At 39.4% G+C, this 19226-nt stretch overlaps 1 protein-coding gene across 1 annotated transcript in view; it reads left to right on the forward strand.

Moving 5' to 3' along the window:
• The window catches only part of LOC122613404 (neural-cadherin), an 87754-nt gene extending 84105 nt beyond the window's left edge, over nucleotides 1–3649 (forward strand). Inside the window, 1 exon segment of the mRNA XM_043787564.1 lies at nucleotides 188–3649. Within this exon segment, the coding sequence (XP_043643499.1) occupies nucleotides 188–309 (122 nt within the window). The 3' untranslated portion in view covers nucleotides 310–3649.
• The last annotated feature ends 15577 nt before the right edge of the window (nucleotides 3650–19226 follow it).

The raw sequence follows: 19226 nt of genomic DNA on the forward strand, positions 1-19226 counted from the left end.
AATGGCAGTTCTTTCTCCTACTTTGACTACACAGTGGAAAAGAATATATCTAAAGTCCTAAGTAATAATACTTGCCATGGCTTACAAAAAACTTTAGACAAAAAAACCATTAACAACAATTGCAACTTTTTCTTGAATGCTTAGACTAAACATGCATTTCTTGTGCAAATACTCATAATTTTTGCAGGAACTGATGACGAGCAGCAGGAGTACGACTACCTCGGGGCCTGGGGGCCACGCTTCGACAAGCTGGCCAACATGTACGGACCCGAGGCGCCCAATCCCCACAATACCGAACTAGAATTGTAAGCTGGAGGAGCGGAGAAATAGAGTGGGGAGAAGGGAGAGACCGAATCCATGTCCGATGCGGATACCTAGATGAAGAAACTAAAACTGTTAGTAGATACAAAGTTGCATTTAAAACGAAATGAAGCCCCACTCCCAAGGGAACTCACACACACAAAGGAAGCGCAACCAAAGAAGCATCTCAATGCTGAAGTGGCAGAACTCTCTACGTAACTGGAAACTAAGAAGTAAAAACTAAAATAGGGGAAGGGAAGTGGTGAAGTGAAGTGAAAGTGAAATCAAACACATATTATGACACGTAAAATGACATTTGTAAAAATATTTCATCAGCATTTAAATTTAAACAATTACGATAATGAGATTTAGTTATTAGGGCAACCGATGAACCGATAAACCGAAAACGGTTTCGGTTACGGTTGCACTTTTTCCAGCATTTTTTGCGGGGCAAGTTATGAACGAAATAAAACTAAAAATTGAGGAATGAGATTTGTATGATGTAGGAGAGAGCATACCAAAGTTACGTCTAGGAGCGCTTATGAATTTATAAGTTTAATTCTCAAAAAGATTTATTGTGCATATTATTTTAAGTTGTAATTATTATTTTAGGCATTCGCTGTTTATAAGTTCGTGACGCATGTGAGAGTTATTTAGCGGTTAAGCCAGAACAATTCTCAACGCCTTTAATTTATCGATAGTTTAAGTTAAACAATTTTCATTTCGCATTACTTTTTAAGGATTACGATTAAACAGAATTAAAACTTATATAAAGGAATACCCAAAGACTGTTTTCGTTCCATCATAACAAGTATATACATACATTAAAAACACGAAACATATATATATTAACATATAAACATTACGAAATTTTTAACTGCAACCGACGGGCGTTTCGCAATTTGTCGCATTGTGTATGATTCAATTTAAAGTAAACCACAATCGGCAAACCCTGGCTAAATTCCGGGAAGAAAGTACTCCTAAAAAATATTCTAAAGCAGGAAACCTATGCTAAAACTCCATAAAAGCGAATCAAGCAAACGAGTTAAAAGAAAAAAGTAAAAGTAAAAAAAAAATAAGGAAAAGAAAAGAAAACTTACCTTTAGATGAACTTAGCGCAATTGATATAATTAAAATGAATACTTCAAAAGAAAACAAATGATATATATTAATGATGAAAAAATGGAAAAGTATTTTACATTGTATATATTATTAGTTTTAGCACGTATACAAAGAAACACACAGATACAACAATATTAAACCAAATCAAATTGGTAGCAAAACCTAAAATATTATTAAGTCATTTCAACTACAGTGCATTGAAATAAAAACAAATAAAATCCTCCATATACATAAACCCAAAACAAACTGCATTTAAACACAAACTTTTTCCACACGACAAGCAAACGTTTTGCAGATTTGTTCTTTTTTTCCATTTGTTTGCTGAAACTTGAATCGATCGACAATGGTCGCAAATTTTTATTATTCTTCGTTTGTTGTTGCATAGAGCCACACATAATAAATGTTGTATTTTAAGTTGAAATCGTTCGTGTTTGTTTTCATTTTAAACTGTCAGCCAGAAAATAAAATTAGAAACGCAGTTTCCCGATTATAGATGGTAGAGAACCGTAAGTAAAAAACAAAAAATATATATAAAATCTGTTTAGATCATAGTGTTTTCTTGGCACCATGGCCGCTAATTTTTCTGTTCCTTAATTTTACAGATTCTCCCTTTTAGCAGACAAAAAACCACACAACAGTTTGGTATTCGAATTATTCCTACTACCACAGAAGAAAGTTTACGAACACTACTTAAGAAAAACCTACCATATACATATAACAAATGGAAACGGAGAAAAATCTAACAAAACTGCAACAAAAGTTGACTATTGAAAAGTGCAAAGATTTTAACGTAATTGTTAAACCATACAGCGAAATAAATAATAATACACTTCTCTGCTGTACTTGTTTGAGAAAATTCATAGAAATTTTAAAGCACATTAATTGTTAAATCGAACTTTAACTCGAAGTAGCCATTTACGAATAAACGAAGCCATTTTGCATGATTTGCCTGCTTAGTGCAGTACAGTGCGGTACGGTACAGTGCGGTACGGTACAGCAAGTCCGCAGATCTAGAAACACACAGAACACTGCCAAAATTAGGGTTTAGTTTCGCAGGGACTCGTGAGGTTAATTCAACGAACCGTTCATTTTTCGCTTTCGCTTTTCTTTAGCGCACTGAACTTTTCATTTGGCCTTCTTGCTGACGCATCTGACTACGAATAAATTTTGCATTTATATATGTATAGGTCGAACAGCCAACGGAAACGAAAAAAATCTCAAACACCACACAACAAACAATAAACAATGCAAACATTTTAAATTGTAGACATTCAGATAAACAGCAAACAAAAGAACCGGGCGATATTTTATATTTATAACAGCTGGAAAACACACACAGAACAAAAACCAAATTAGTAGAATGGCAAGTGAATTATATACTCATTTACACATATTTGTTATATATTTTGTAACGTAAGTTAGAAGCATATACTATATATTGAATAATGCACAGACACATACATATATAATGCGAAATACATTTACACCAAAGACAAGTGAACAAATGAACACGCCGACAGACTGACAGATAGACAGACCCATACATGCGATGCAAGAATCATACTATTTGATAACTATGTATTTATAATGTATGCATTTTTTACCAACAAACCGAAAACAACCCGAAAACAAGCGGCTAACAAAAACCGAATCTCCTCTATGAATCGTAAATCCCGTTCAGTCTAATCGCAAAATGCAAAACAGATACACATACTAAAACAAATGAAAATGCGAAACCAGAAAACAAAAAACAAAAACCAAAAACAAAAAACCGATTTGAATGCAGTTTTAGATAAATTTGCATATAAGTACATTACTATGTAAAATCCCTTTAATATACACAAAAAAGAAAATGCAAACAGAAACTAGTATTAAAAAAGAAATTATGAATAAATTACGAGTAATAATGATAAAACAAGAGCAAGGCAAACTGCTGGAAAAACTAACAAATCAATTGTGTCAGTATCGAAAATGATAAAAATGCTAATTAGGTAAGCGACGGAGAAAAGGCGTGAAAAACTTGTAAGCTAATCACGCGCCACTTGAGGAAAATGGGGAAAATATTTAGTTAAGAAAACGTATACTGACATACACACACACATACACACATTGACATATACACACACTCACTCATAGACAACATCAACAACTGCAATTATATTAAACGAGGAATTATTATAAAAGCAAAAAACACACAAAAAGAAAAGTGGAAAGCAAACAAAAAGAAGGAATAAAAAATAAATAAAGAATCTGTAACGTTATATGGAAAGAAAAATGCAAAACTGTGTATTTATTGAAGTGTGGTGAAATGGACTGGGGGCAATGAAGTTGGTCTTTAGCAGAACAAACTTTTATTCTTTGCATATTCTAAATGCAATAGTTTAAATCAGAATGGCTTGAATTATTTTATTTCGAATAATGGTCATAAATTGTCAAAGCTAAGAAACTAGCAGGAACTAAGGCGCGTCAACAAGTTCTTAAATATTAAATTCCCTGTTTATATTTTCCTGGAGAACTCACTTCTTGTAATATACAATTAATAATTCTATAGTAACTTTTTATTTATTCTCTAAGCTTAAAGACTTCATGGAAACATAAATTGGAAATCATGACCTAGTCAAACTCAGTACCCGTAAAGCAAATGTAAATGTTTGTGCCTCCCAGACAGTAATCTCTTATTATCTCAGCACTACAATGGGCCAATTCCAATTTCCAGGTATCTCTGAGGAACAGTGCTATTTGTTTATTTGTATATAACATATTGCATTGTTACGAATGAAACCAATATTATGCCAAAGTCAATGTGGAGTCAGACAAGCTCGAAGCTGCGGGCAGACACTCTCAGGATCACAGAATATCCTTATTTGGCCCGGGCGTCCTTTAGCGTCCTTTGTATGCGAACACACTATCGCTATCAGCAAATTTAACCAGCAGTAACTATAAACACAAAGCGCACAATAGAAGGAAACACTTTGCTCGAGAAAAGAATGTACAGACAAACATCTCTTCTCTGATTTTGCAAAGGAAGGCGGTAGGTTTCGTAAATGGATTTGGCCTTTGCTTTGGCCCGAATACAATTTCCTTTTTGCCATCCAAAGAAGCGAATGAAAACTTCTCATCACCACAAAGGCAAATATGTGTGAAGGGAGGGCAGCAGATTTTCCTTCCCTACACTTTCCAGTGCGGCATCAAATTTCCAATATTATTGCTCCCTGTTGAACATTTGTCTTGCCCTTTTTGCCGGCTCTTGGCACGTTCCAACAATTGTTTAAGGCGCCAGAACAAATTGCGCATACGCCAAGTGGTGCGGGCGAGGAGAGAATGTGTATGCAAACATTCACTTCGAGCACAATTTATAAGCCACAATTTGTGCGGACTATTTTTAGCTAAACAATTTGTTTAGCCGTCTCTTTGCAGCTGTCGATTTATTGGCCAACCCTTTCCATCGCAATTTCCCCAACTTTCTCCCATTTCGAACCCAATGTCTCCCGTCCAATTTCATTGTCAAGCTTTCGGTTTTGTTTGTTTTCACCCCCCACTCTCTGGTATTTATGGGTTTTGTTTTTGGGCTGCGAAATTTATGAATTTCGCGCTGACAAGAGCCGCTCGTTTATCTCATCTAATAAGTTTCGCTTGTTGCTCCACGACCCTCGTACTATCGAACTTTCCATTTCGTTTTGGATTTTTCCTCCGTTTTGCAGGGGCTTGTTGCTCTGGCTCATTTGCAGTAAAAACTTCTGGTTATGGCCTTTCTAGAAAACACTCGAAGAAATATCCGATATTCAGAACTAATCGCCATCATTAGTTTGTTGATACAAAACGAATTAAAGAGATTTATATAATTTATGGAAACATTTATAGTCACATTATTCTTAATTTATCATATGGTGCACGCGAACAAATTATTTATGCAAATAAGTTTTCCTATTCATTATATGTTTTCAATATAATTTAACCAAACACAAGCCATTCGAAAGTATTGATATATTTATGGTATATTTCTTTTTGTGCACTTTGTATTGATTTTGAGCTGGAAAAACAGTTTGATGAGCCCACTGAACGTTTCAGTTTCAGTTTCCGCTCTGGGCCTTCGGCGCTCGGTTTTTGTGTGGGATTTTTTTTATAGCAGGTTGTTAAAGGCGAGAATTTTCCGATTTTGGCTGCCGACTTTAGTGAAACAGCGAAGGCGGACAAAATGCCGAAATTTTTTAGATAAGTGCTGCAGTTTATGAAATCGCTCTGGGCAGCTTTGAATGGAATTTAGCAAGCGATGGGTAAACTTTTAAATTGGAACAGCAGACACATGTGAATCGCATTTGTGGATATTTAGCCACTGATTTAATCTCATTCATGCCGAATGATACTTATCATATTTGCGCTTCAAAGAGGAATACCAAATAAAGGCATTTTCAAATGCGATTTCAAATGCCCAAAAGCATGCAGTAAATATGCGCACTAGATAAGCACATGTCATCTACATATGTTTGAACCGGGCCCAGATTCCGGCTTTGTTTCGTGCCGCCCACATATTTCAATATTTTGCCAACATGTCACATGGATGACATTCATTTCCTACAGTCAACACGCACAATTTGCCGCTCGCAAATGAAATGAATCGCTCCAAGACAACAAAGTCAAACTGCGGAAAGAGCAGCCAGCGCAACTCGTACAAATCCCCTGGCACACCGGAAAATCTTGAACGAAAAACCCAGCAAAATGAAAACAGCAAGGGGAAAGCGGTACATGTTTTAGCCCATAAGCGAAAATCAACACATGCAAATGGTGAAAGTAAAAGCAAGAGCTGACAGCTCCAGGCCAGATGGCTGAGAATAGATTTCAAAAAATGTTCAGCAATATGCATACACAAAAAGAAAAAGTATAGAATTTTCTATAAAAGAGTGCAAAGAACCGCCTTTGCCAAAACACAATGTATTCAATTAAATAAATATACGAAATTACCGATACATTTTATGAAATTTTTTTTTTTTTTTACAATTATATGTAATCATTTTTTTTTTGCCTGCCCAAAGTACATAAGAATATGTTTAAGAACATGTCACGGAAATACTTGAAATACCCGAATATGCGTGGGCTCAGAAAGTGAACCGCTGGAAAACTTAGGCAATTTAAATCCTAATCGGACTCAATTTGATTGTCCCAGCATTTCTGCACACCATGACTCCTTGCGGTTGGTCGTTTGGGTCAACTTGTCAGTCAATCAAAGGTCAAAAGGGTTGCGCAACTACGGGACCAACAAAAAATTATAAGGAAAAAGGGACAAAGGTCGCTGGTTGACAAGCATTAAGTAAAGAGGGCGGATCGGATCACTTTAGAAACATATTAAATTTTGTGGCTACAAATTACTTAATGAATGTGGGAATGCCTTCGGATTCCATCGTGGCACGAATGGGATATATCCTTTGGCCATACGCAAATACTTTGGCTCGCAGGCAGCCTTCAGCTCTTGAGTGGACCTCCAAAAATGTTGATTGTTCGGTCCTCTCCCGAAATTTGCATAAACTGTCGCCGAGCACGTCTGTCGAGCCATCTAATTGAGCCGAAAGAGGCGGGATTAAGCTTGTTTTAATTGCATTAGGCAGCAGAACAAATCGCATGCACAAAAACCAAGGCTCAGGCTGAGATTTCTCCAACTCAAACAGACGGAGATCAGCATGTCAGGCGGTTAACCGCCATTTCAGAAATTAATTGGTATCTTTGGTTTCTGGATCCTACTGCTCTGGGTCACACATCCCACACATCCACTTATTTAAATTGATGGTCTCCCCGGTGTCCGGGTCAGCATTTAATGCCTCTGGGTGTTGTTGTCTAGAACGGTTAACGGCATTGGTGTTTTGGTCGAGGGATTAGTTTATTAGTATATATTAAGTGATGGCTCAATAGCGGCTAAGCCTTTATTGCCGCATTGCAGTAGGCATGGACTTAGCTGAGGCATTCTTGAGGGGCTCAATGCAAATTGAAATTTAAATTGTTATAGCGTGGTGAGAAAACTCTATTTGTAATGATTTGCTTTTGCCATAAATGGTTAGTAAAGGTAGCACATGTATCCATTAACAAAACTTTTCAAACTTTTTTGTGGTGCACATATATTTTTTTCTTTTTCAAAAGATGTATCAAAGCCCCGTTAAGCTTTCTTTGATGTTATAATAAAAAGATTTCCATTGAATTTGATACTGCAACCCATCACTCCATTTCACTACACAGCCTTCCTGCGAAGCTAATTTAATTTCTAAGAAGATTGTCAGTGCAGTAAGCTCTCATCATCTTACCCACGTAGTAGAGATTATGCCATTTAATAAAGCAGCCACTTAGCGAGAAGCCGAAATCAGATTTTAATGGATTTGCAGAATCGCAGAGTTGCGACGGGAAATTGCCTTGCATTCCTGTCAATATCGAAATCCATTAAGATGTTCTGCAAAACAAATAGTAGTAATAAGAACCTTAAGAAAAAAGCCACCCACACTGGAGATCACGTTTCCTTTCACTTTGAGTAATTTTCAGCACAATGTCCCCGCGCTCAACTCTTTCGAGTAATTTAAATGTATGTGCTCAGACAACGGTAACATTTTCTGATTGCTTTCCATTTGCGGAAGAGATTTTCCCCCCGTCGGGCGCTGGATGGATATTCATTTAATAAAAGCCAACAGCGAACAAATTTTAATGAAAGACTGCCAGCGCAGTGGGTCCTGCATTCTGGCTCCTGGCTCCTGGATCCTGGCTCCTGGATCCTGGCTCCTGGATCCTGGGACCGTTGCATATGTCTGCGTTAGCCTTAAGCGCGTACAGTAAAGCCCCAGAGGCGAGAACGACCGAACCCACAACAGCAGCTGCAGCGGCAACACCAAGTGCAATCAGTATACAGTATCAATGGTCCACGGAAGGGGTAGAACAAGGGAAAACGAGGTGGAAAGCCTGGGAATCGGAATCGGGACTAAAAAGGACGAAAAAAAGGGCGCCGGCAAGGAAGGAAACCCACTGCGTTACGCTCCTTGCTGATAAACTCTCTGGCAGGCCTTTTGACGGGGTCCGAGCGACCGAAAGGACATAATAAATGCCTCACTTTTCGAGGACAGAGCAGCTCGTCAAGGCATCGAAAAAATTATAATGAAAGTTAATCCAAACTACAATACGAAGTATTAAGCATTGGCTATGAAATAATCAGCAGGAAACAAAAAAAGAAAATAATTTCAATAAATTCATTATAAAACCATTTGATTCAAAGAATTATATTAATGAATAAATTATAAAAAAAAATGTATTAAATGAGTTTCATGGAATATGAAAATTGTTATATTTAAGGAACCATTTCATCATTTCCTTCTGCAAATATTATTGGGAATATCCAAATATACTCACAAGGCAGGAAGGCCAATTTCATTGAAATCTCTGCGTGCGCAAGTTGTCATTGCGTATTTATGCTAAATGGACGCGGTGCCAAAAGGATATGCCACGAGTCCTTCAAAGGTGGACTCTGAAAAGCAAAATTAATATTTCTCGTTGGTTATCGATTATCGGCATGTACGAGTGTGTGTGCGTTGAAGGCCTTTTACATACAGCACTTAAATTTAAAACCGTATACCAACACCTGCGTATCTTTCAATTTCATTGGCTTTTGCTTTTGCTTTTGCTCTGGCTTTTGCCTTAATAGTTTTTTTCGCTCTTGTGCGCCACTGTATCGCTTCTCATTTCGCAAATTGCATTACTGCCGAGTCATAATTGCGCTGATTAATTTCCATAAAGTAGCCATGGCCAAAGGGACTCGCTCCGAGTAGCCCCATAACTGCCCGGCAGTCGTATTCATATATCTTGGCTATATGGCAACCGGGCCGGTAAATGGATTGCAGCAACAAAAGTTTATTGCTGTCTGAGTTTTCCCCCTTTTTAAATTACATGCTCGTATATGTGCGGGTTCTGTTTTCTGTATGTTTCGTAATTTAAAAAGGCAGTTTACTCATTAGCATAAGAAGCGAAAAATATTACGAATCATCTGAATTCCGGCTGGGATGGACGAGGAATGGCAGAAGAGCTAAGGGATTAAGTTTCGTAATGGAGAGGGAAGAATGAAAGATTAAAGTGATTATTTTCTTTAATTGATCTTGGTATTGCTTCTCTTTCAGGAGGAGATACAAAGTGAGTATTGAATAAGTCAACAAGTAAAAGAAACAATAAACAATTTCCTGTGATAGAAGGGAGATCAAGAGGTAACTTAAATTAATCCCCTTTTTTTGATATATTGTGGGATATTTTATTTATTTAATTCTTTCCAGAAATAACTGAAAAAGTATTTCCCTCTTGGAAATACGCCCTTCGCACCTTTTTATCCTGTATATATACGTTTCCTGTAGCCCTTTTTGCGCCTCGAACCAAATGTCGTAATCTCATTCCGAGGCAAATATTTACCTGTCCACTGGGCGCATGTCACCTGCCGATGCTGGATGCGATTCACCCACGCATCCGTGACAGGAAACACGTGACATTTGCGCCCATCGAAGGAGACGAAAACTTGAGCCTCTGATGAACGAGTATAGTATGGTATCCCTTCATGTGTTTGGCGCTTTTACCCCTTGCCACCTTGTGCATGGCACTCCATAAAAATCACGTAAATTTCATTAACGGCGGGAGAGAAGTTACAACAGAGAAATAATAATTGCGAGGCGATTTAATTGTGCATGGAGGAGTTGACTGCCAAAAAGACGCGGAAGTCAGCCGCACACAATGTCACAATGGCTGCAAAGGTGGAAAAGGATATGCACCGTGAAGTCCATGTGCTTTTAATGCTGAAAAATGAGTTTGTGAGCGAACAGCTCACACCCATGGGCGCGCCATCTCCCGCTTTCCCCATTTTCCCACCTTTCCCGACCGCTTATCACGCCCCCCGCACCTAGCTTTTCCGACCCCCATTCCTCCTCCCCGCCGCTTTTCGTGTGTGCAGCGAAGCAATTTGGCGTGTGAAACGGGTCAGGTCAGTGGCGTCCGCACTCGGCAACATTTGCAGTCGGAATTTATACTGCACTTTCGAACAAGTGGCCGCCTTTCTCCGCCATTTCCCCGCCATTTTCCTATTTCCCCCGCCGAACTGGCTTTGTTGTTGCTGTTTTAGTTCAATATACGCTGCTGCTACAACTGCACTTGGCCAAGTCATTAAGAGTACGTGCCGGCCTTAATTTGTGTGTGTGTATGTGTGTGTGTGTGTGTTTGCTTCTTTAACTACATTTAATTGAAAGAATTTTATTCCAAGTGTCTTTAATAAACACGGAGAGGGAATCACGAGATGTTTTCTGCAATAGTTTCAGGCCTTTGCATTTATAAAGCAATTAATTCCAATCTGTGAAAAATGTAATACCATTTTATACTACTTTGCTTTTGACTTGATATTTCTAGATAAATCGCACCTAATGGCAGCTCATTACCATATATTATATTTCCGATGCAAGTCGATTTGATGCATATATATTTACTGACATTTGGTTCCCAGACAATTTGGGCTTATAGCCATCCAAGAGAGAGTATTTTCCCCGCAACTAATATTTCATGATCCTGTCCTTGCCAGCGAAGAGTTCACTCGTTCGCCTCCAATCCTTTGAGCAAAAGGCATAATCATAAATACTTGGCTTGTCATTTAGTGTGCAATTTCCGCAGCTCGCTGGGAAAACTTGCCGGTTCCGGCTGCCAGGGTCATAATTCCTTTTGAGTTGACAGTAAAAGTGGCGCTAATGTGGCAAAGAGTCTCAGAGCTAATCAGCCACAAAACTGTCGACGATGATGACGCTGGTTATTGGTAGTTGGTAGTCGAGGCGGCTGCCTCGGTTCGCCTGCAAACGGGCTGCAACTTTAATAAGAAAATGATTTCCGTTTGGCAAATTGGAAAAACGTTTGCGGCGTTTTGCTCGGTGATATTTCTCCTTTTTTTTCTTTTTGCATCCTATCCGCCGCACTCTATTTCCAACCCCCCCTGCCTCCACATGCTGTAATCCATTTATATGGTAATTTTTGCGTCGCTCGTTGCGCATACGCCACGTGGCCTGTCATAACTATTTCAATTCGCACAACATGTGCTGCAGAAAGTGGCAGGAGCATTTTCGGTGGGAAAAGGCAGTAGTAGCAGTAACAGCAGCAGCAGCAGCAGCAGCAGCAGCAGCAGTAGCCGCAGCCGCAGCAGGAGCAGAAATCAATAAGAAGCAGTTACCGCAGAACGGAAACGGAAATAAACGCAGCAGGTAAATGCTAAATTGTGGATCCTCCTCCTCGCTTCTATCCACCCAACTACTCGGTGAATCCCTTCGTCTGGTCAACTGATTACTTACGGCTTGTTGAACTGCTCTGCTTGTGTTTTATTGTTCTTAGGAATAACTCCTTTGCGCCCCTTGGACTCTGCGTTGCGTTGCGGTGGGAATCCATAAGTTTATCTTCGCTACGGTTTTTCCACCAAAAACCCGCTGAAAAGGATGAAACATAATTTTGGTTAATTAACTTGGGAGAACGCTGTAGTTCCTCGACTATTAAATACGCTAATGGGAATGCGAGGGAGATAAAGATAAGCGCAAGGAAAGTTATAAGTTCGCTACATTTTTCAAAATAGTACTTGTTATTTGTGGGCGTGAACATAATGTTTTTGTCATATCTTTAGTAATTAACAAGGCAAATAATTTAATTAACAATTATCGAAATTGTGGGCGTTTCAGTTCAAAAATGTGTATACCTAATAGAGCACAAACTTTTCAACGAATCTAAAATATCAAGTTACTTTAGAAGTAAAGGGTTGAAAAAGAGAAACCCAAACTGAACCACTAATTAGTATTTCAGTTATTCAGCTGCCAATGCGATTCGAGGCTTCGACAAATTCCATTCCGAATTCCACCTAGTATGTACGAATATTATTTGAAAATCGCAAGTTGATGCTAAATTCCCTTATTAAAATTTAAGTACTAAACATTTATTTGTACATAATTTTAATTTGAACGAATGAGGCATTCATAAGTTAATAGCTCTGGTTTACAATTTATTTTATTTAAAAATATTGTAGCCAGTAGAACATACCGCTCACCTAACCTTTTTCTAAATTCCACTTGTTTAGCCATGGCCACATTATTCCCACTTGCTTTTTAAAGTCAACACATACGAGAATGGGTTAACGACAGTCAGGCAACAACTGTAGAGAATACGGCAATAAATTAATAACGAATTTAATTAGTTCTGTTACACTGGCATAGACAGAGACACCTATTCCACAAGGAGGAAGGATAGCGGCGCAGAGAACGGGCTTTGCATCCAAAAGGATTCCGGCGCAAAATGAGCCACAGTTGCGTTTTAGCTCCGGCTGCTATTTTTGGCTGTTGGTTGCTGTTCCATAGGCGAAAACTAATTTGAAAACATTTTAACACTTGTTTGACCATTCCTGCACCGGTTCCCTTTATCCAGCGCTTTTGGCATTATTAGTGGCTGGTGCTGTCGTTATTTTATTAGATTTCGTTTTAGCTGCTACATTAACTTTGCCCAGGCGTCGTTGCAAGGCACACACGAAATGCTCCACCGCCAGGCTTTATATTGCAAAAACATTTGTTCAAATAACGAGCATAATAACAATAACAACGGACGGCACCAGCAGCAGCAGCAACAGCAACAGCATAAAATATGTATCCACTTTTATGGAGTTTTAATTTGTTTTGTCGCCGAAAACATTTCCTGAAGGGGAGTGCACCGAAGTTGGTAATATCCGATTCACGTTTTCGGCAAAGCTAAAACACTCAAAAAGTGTAATTACCCAAATGGTGTTATAATTTAGACGTGTGTTGGGGGACAAATTGAAAGGGCTCGACAAGAAAAGTTGAAGAAAGTTTTCTGATTTTTCCCCAAAAGGGGGAAGGGCATGGCAAAGTTTTAAATGTCTGGGATTTCGATGGGTGCATTCTAATCACAGCAATTTATTTTAATTCTTTTATTTGCCAAACAACTTAGCTACGTATAATAATTTGTATTCCCATTTAATTTTGTTGATTTGTTATTAAAAATCAAATTAAGTCAATCTCTCTACGTATTGTTTACATTGGCATTTCCAATTGAAAATGTTGCGAATTGTAATATACACTCAACAAAATTATGAAGTCAATTATTTTATTATTGATATTGCAATTTGATTACCTGTACTCGAAGAGCATGATCGATTACAAGATTGTAACTAGTAGAATAATCGATTCTTTTTATATTATAGGCTAGGTGGAGTTTATGTGCACCTTTAAAAGAACTCACTTCGTTACTTGCATATCTTCAAGTCGCTGACAGGATTGCGTGTAACGGGTATCAGATAGTCGAGGTAATCGACTAAAGCGTCCTCTCTTGTTAATTGTTAAATTGCAACAATAGTAGCAAAAAAAAACTTTTGACAATGTTTCAGGCAGTGACCTTTCATCTTAATAAATCTCTGTTTGGATGACCTCTTTCTTTCTGTGTGACATTGCATCTCAATTTATAATTTCGACTTGCAACAATTTCATTTGTTTTCCATCTGCACTATCTCTGCGCGTTAGATTTGCAAATAAATTGCATTGAGGCAAACGTGAGCGCAAACTAAACTGAAATATGTTTTGTAAAATTCCGGCGAAAAATTGCACAAACATTAAATTGGACAACATGTGCGCGCCTTTTGCTGTAGCTTTGGCAATAAATTTTACTGATTTACGAGAATGCGATGCGAGTGGTGGGATGGATGGGGAAAGGGGAAGGGAGGAAATAAATAAGAAGGACGCGAGGCACACGCTTAACTAACTAAATAAATGTTGCAACTTTGCCCCATCTGGCTGCATATCAAATTATTTGTTGCACTTTAATAGTGCCAAAGTGGAGAACGAAAACTTTTCCTTTTAGCCGCCATTTCGCTTGCCATGTTCTGTTCTCTCCACGCTCTCTCCCTTTAAATGAATTGCACATTTGACATTTGGCATTTGGCAAAGCATTTGAATAACGCAACGGCCCCGAAGGCGTTTTCCCATTGCCAACAGGTGTCCTCGACTGAGTTTGTGTGTTTTTATGTTTGGGTGGCGCGGCAAAAAGCTTTTAGCATCTAAAGGTATGCAAATCAGTTGCTTCGCCGCAAAGTTGCTGGCACTTTCAGCCGGGCGAATGGAAAAAGAACTCGTCATTAACCCCCCCAAATTCCACGCCCCTGCTCAAGAGGGAAACTCCCCCAATTGCATTCTCGTGCATTCTCGACCTTCTGCATTCTGGCCACGCCCATTGTTGCAATCTTGGTAGCAAACTTTTCGCATTAGCTGCCGAGTTTGATACTCCAAAAACTATTATAGAAAAATATTTTTGCAACCCAAGTGCGGCCAAGGGTGGCGAGTACGGCGAGTAAGGCGAGTATGGGGTTTCCGGAAAGGTTGGTATTTGATCCTGCAGCTGACTGGTGCATTCTATTGGCTGTTGAGGGGTGCGTGCCGCAATGTTACAGTGGAGAAAGATTCTGTGTTCCCTCGTGCAATTTTGCTTCCATTGAAAGTTAATCAATGAGTGCAGTAAAATACGAAATTAACCGAAACTAAATCAGATTTATCATGTACTAAACAAACAAATTAAATTCTGGTTTTTAAAGAAACTCTAAATAGATACTTTGAATAAATAGTATTAAATACAACAGTATTTTCACGTTGAAATTATCATTAAATTTAAAACCACTTATATATTCAACAACTTAATTTTCTGCATTAAGTTTCGTGGTCTCGTGGAGCGTGTGCCGGAAAAGTTTCGTTAAAATTTGCCGACTGCTTTGCTGCTTTTCACGTCATCGAGGTGCCTGGTGAATATATGTATATTCTGTGTGTTTGGGTTGCATTATGTGTGCAGCCGTCGTTGTCGACCTCGTCTAGATTGGCACTCGATATTCGGAAGTGCATTCCCGCAACGTCACCGGGCTTTCCCCTTCACCCTTTTGTATTTTCAGCTTAGTTAACACAAAGGCATATTTACTTTACCAACCCAACCCAACCCAATCCAACCCAACTCAACCCATGGCGAGGAGAAAAAAGGAAAAACCCAAAAGCTACTTGCGTAAAATTTGATAAATTCCGGTTAAGGCTCCAGAGCCTCCCGACTGAAGGCAAATCTAATAAAAAACACCATTCAGGCTTCACTCTGTGTGTGTGTTGTGCCGCAAGCTACACGGCGGCCAAAAGTAAAAACTTTGAGAGCCCTAGTCCTCTTTGAACTGGCCTGGCCAAACTCTTTCGGCCATCAAGATCGGGGCTCAAGTGAAGGACTGACCTCTTGGCCTCTTCGGGACTTCTGGCCATTGCCAACATCGTGCATATGTTGTCGTTCTCCGTTCAATTACCTTTTAGGCTTCAGAATTAGCATCCAGCTGGGCAAACATTTAGTTTTAGCTCCGCAACTTTAAGCTCAAGCCGGGCTGCTCGTTGCCTTCCTGCTGAACCTGAACCTGAACCAACTGTTGCCCTGTGTTCTGAGTCCTGTGATATGTAACTTGTCAGAAGTTTGCTGACGTGCAGATTAAACGGCGAGTAGTCTGCCAGGAGCAGTGGAAACGCTACTCGAGCTGGCATCATTTATCATGAGCAGCGTACTCGAAACATTTTGTTGACACTCTTGACGGCTTGCAGTTCATGGATAACGAATTTCGAGGGTGCTGCGTAGGCGATGAAAGGGCAAGGGTTAAGCCATTGGGTGAAATATGGTTACATTGTTCCTGCTCCTTGATTGCCACGCCGAAACATTTTAGGGAAAGTGTTAACAGGATGGAGTAATAATAATTAAATAGTTAATGCTTTCTCCGTTGGAAAACATACCAAGCACCTGTTAAATTTATTCAATGACTACAAACTTAAACTTTGTTGAGCGCCTCTTCACTATATTTTATGCCTTATTAATACCAATTTAGTCAAAAACCAAGCAGATCACACATGGTTAGCCCACACCTGCTGTAAATAGGCATTTATAGGCAACTGGCCTGAAATAATTGGAGTGAACTGGACTTTTTCCATTCTGATGAGCAAGGATACAGGAGGCAGGATACCTGCTGTGCAGCAGAGCATTACAAATCACAACAATCATGCGCGTTCAATTGCGCATATTGATTGTGAATACAATGCTCACTGCTCGTGTTGATTGTGCTCACAGGTCACATAACTAAGGTTGTGACCCCTGGGACACGCCCACCGCACTCCGCCCTGCGCCCCCCATCAGCGGGTTAACTAGCTCAAGTCCCCGGACAAGAGGCGTACTTTTGCGACTCACTGTGTCTTGCTTGTCATTTGTCTGCGTCGGCATCTGTGAGCTTGTGTTTCCTCCGTGGACACGAGGACAAGAGGTTCATCCGTCGCCGCTTGCTGGGCGGTTGTCCAAAGGTCGACCTCAACCACACACTGTCACTCTTCAGCGCACTGAAAAAACAAAAAACATTTCCAATTCTCCATTAATTTTTAATGTAGGTAGGGAAGTTGTAAGAAAGCTACTCTTAGTTCTAGCAAGATATTATATATTATTTTAACTAGTTTAACGTGTACTAATTCTTTTATATTGTTAAAAATCCTCAATAACAACTTTTTATTGTTAGAACTTAATCAAGTTTAAATACAACACTAGTTTTTCTTTCTTTTTTCCCAGTGCATCGACCCAACTACTCAGCGATGTCTGTGTAATTGTGCGCATTCGGAGCGACCTCGTTTGTCATTGCAAATTATGCGGTTAAATCGTTCGTGGGCCTAGTTCTGTCCTCAACCATCTCTTTAAAATATTACGTTTTGCTTTGTTTTAAAGCACTCTGCCAGTTCATTTTAACTCAAACTGAATATTCATGGATAGCAGGAATAACTCGGCTCCCAACTACTACTGAACCTCTGTGCATTCGTCTAGAATTTACATATCTTTCACATATACATAAACCGGCTTAGAAAAAATGATGTTATTTTCCTGGTTTGAAACTCGCAGCTTCAACTAACAAAACTGAAAAAGGGAAAATCCATGTAAAGTTGAATTACCGCAGCTGGAAAAAATATAAAAGTTTAAAGAAGAAGCGAGTAAAGCTGATTCGGATTTTAGTTGCTAACCTATTGTATACCCTATTAAAGTGAAGTAATAAAATAATTATGAAGCATGTATTTTAAGCAGAGATGCAAATCGTAACACTCGGCATATTCAATTAATCTCAAAAATATTTTTTATTAATATTACTAAACATAGCTAAGTGATCCGAATTTGAAATAAATAAATTTTTATAAAAACGCTGTACAATCCAACCGCACTTAAAGTTAAAGTATCTCAACAAAAAAATGAAATTGAAGGTGCAGATAGACAGTTGCACTCAAGGACTTAAGTGAACTTTGACTTATTCGGGCCGCAGAGCCATAGCTACTTGTGTTTATGATGAGCCCCAACTGAATGCCAGCATTTGCATGTGCCAAACAGAAAAATACGAGAAATTAATGTGGGTGCAAAAAAAGCTTATATAAAGTAGTCGGCGGGGTTGATGATTAAGTTTTTCTTTACGATAGCCATAATTAAGGGTGAGCGTGAAAGCCTTTAATTGAGTTTTCTTCGGGGAGCTCCTCTGTGCCCCTCTCAGTTCTTGAAATTCCTAGGACCTCCTGTTGAGAGGACTTGACTCCAGCTTCGTCGCCATCTTCTTGTGGCAGCTACCACTTTTTGTGTTGACGGATTAATCTCTATCACATGTAAACAATTCACGTGCTCGGAGTTTGCCCTTGTTGTTGCGGCTCATGTTGTTTCTCAACACTTTGCTACTGGTTTTTCGCCGGGATTTGCGTTGCCGGGTTGCATCATAAAGTCATTTGAGCATATAAATTGCACTTTTATGCTCCGCGCCTGTTCCACAAACACAATTACTACGGCACGTTCCACGAAGCGGCATGTGTATGTGTGTTTGCGTGTTGGCAAGGACTAGAAAAGGATAGAAAAGGAGAAAGAGAAAGCCGAGGAACTGAGCTCTTAAAAGCACTAGACTTAAAGCAGTGCCACAATATCAAAATTAGACAATAAGTGCACCTCTTTACGTAGTAAGTTTGGTTTATATAGAACTTACACGGATAGATTTTGTCACTATCGAGATGTCCTTTAGTTTTCTCAGTACCGCGCTTGCGAGAAGTCATAGACTACGTCCTGAAATCCCAAATGACCAAACAGTGCGTATTTGCAGCGAATCATTCGTATCTCAATCGCCGATGGCCTTAATTACACTTCTTCAGTGCTATCGTGAGTGCAACTTTCGGGGCATATATCAGCTCATTGCTGCAGGGCTGTCCAAACAGCAATGGGCTAATTAACACAGGGAGGCAAAAGGGGGTGTGGCAGAGGCAGTGGCTGTGAATGCGGGAATTCCCCGGTGCCACAGCAGCCAGAGTTATGCATTAATAATGCCATCGCAGAGCAGCCCAAAAGCCAAAAACAGCAGCAGGCCAATGTGCAGGCGCACACGCAGGACACAGGCTTTGTCATCGGCATGTTGCATACTTTTCTGGGCAAGTGCAACATGCAACAATAGCGCGCCGTCTGGCCAACAACAAATTATAATGCAATTGCAAATTCTCGTCGTTTGTTCTGCTCTGTGTTTGTGTGCGTGGGTGAATTTATGCGTTTCTGTGCATTTCCTGAATTGGAATTTACTATTACCAATGCCAGGGGCCGTCGAACCGGCATAAATGCAAACTGCAAACTGCAAACTGGAAATGTCCTGCAACCACGTCCAAAGAGCCCCACCTTTCCCCCCCCTCTCCACAGTCATTATGGTTTTTGACATTTTTCCGCCAATTGTTTTCATG

This window comes from Drosophila teissieri, chromosome 2R (genome assembly GCF_016746235.2).
Source record: "Drosophila teissieri strain GT53w chromosome 2R, Prin_Dtei_1.1, whole genome shotgun sequence".
NCBI lineage: Eukaryota > Metazoa > Arthropoda > Insecta > Diptera > Drosophilidae > Drosophila > Drosophila teissieri.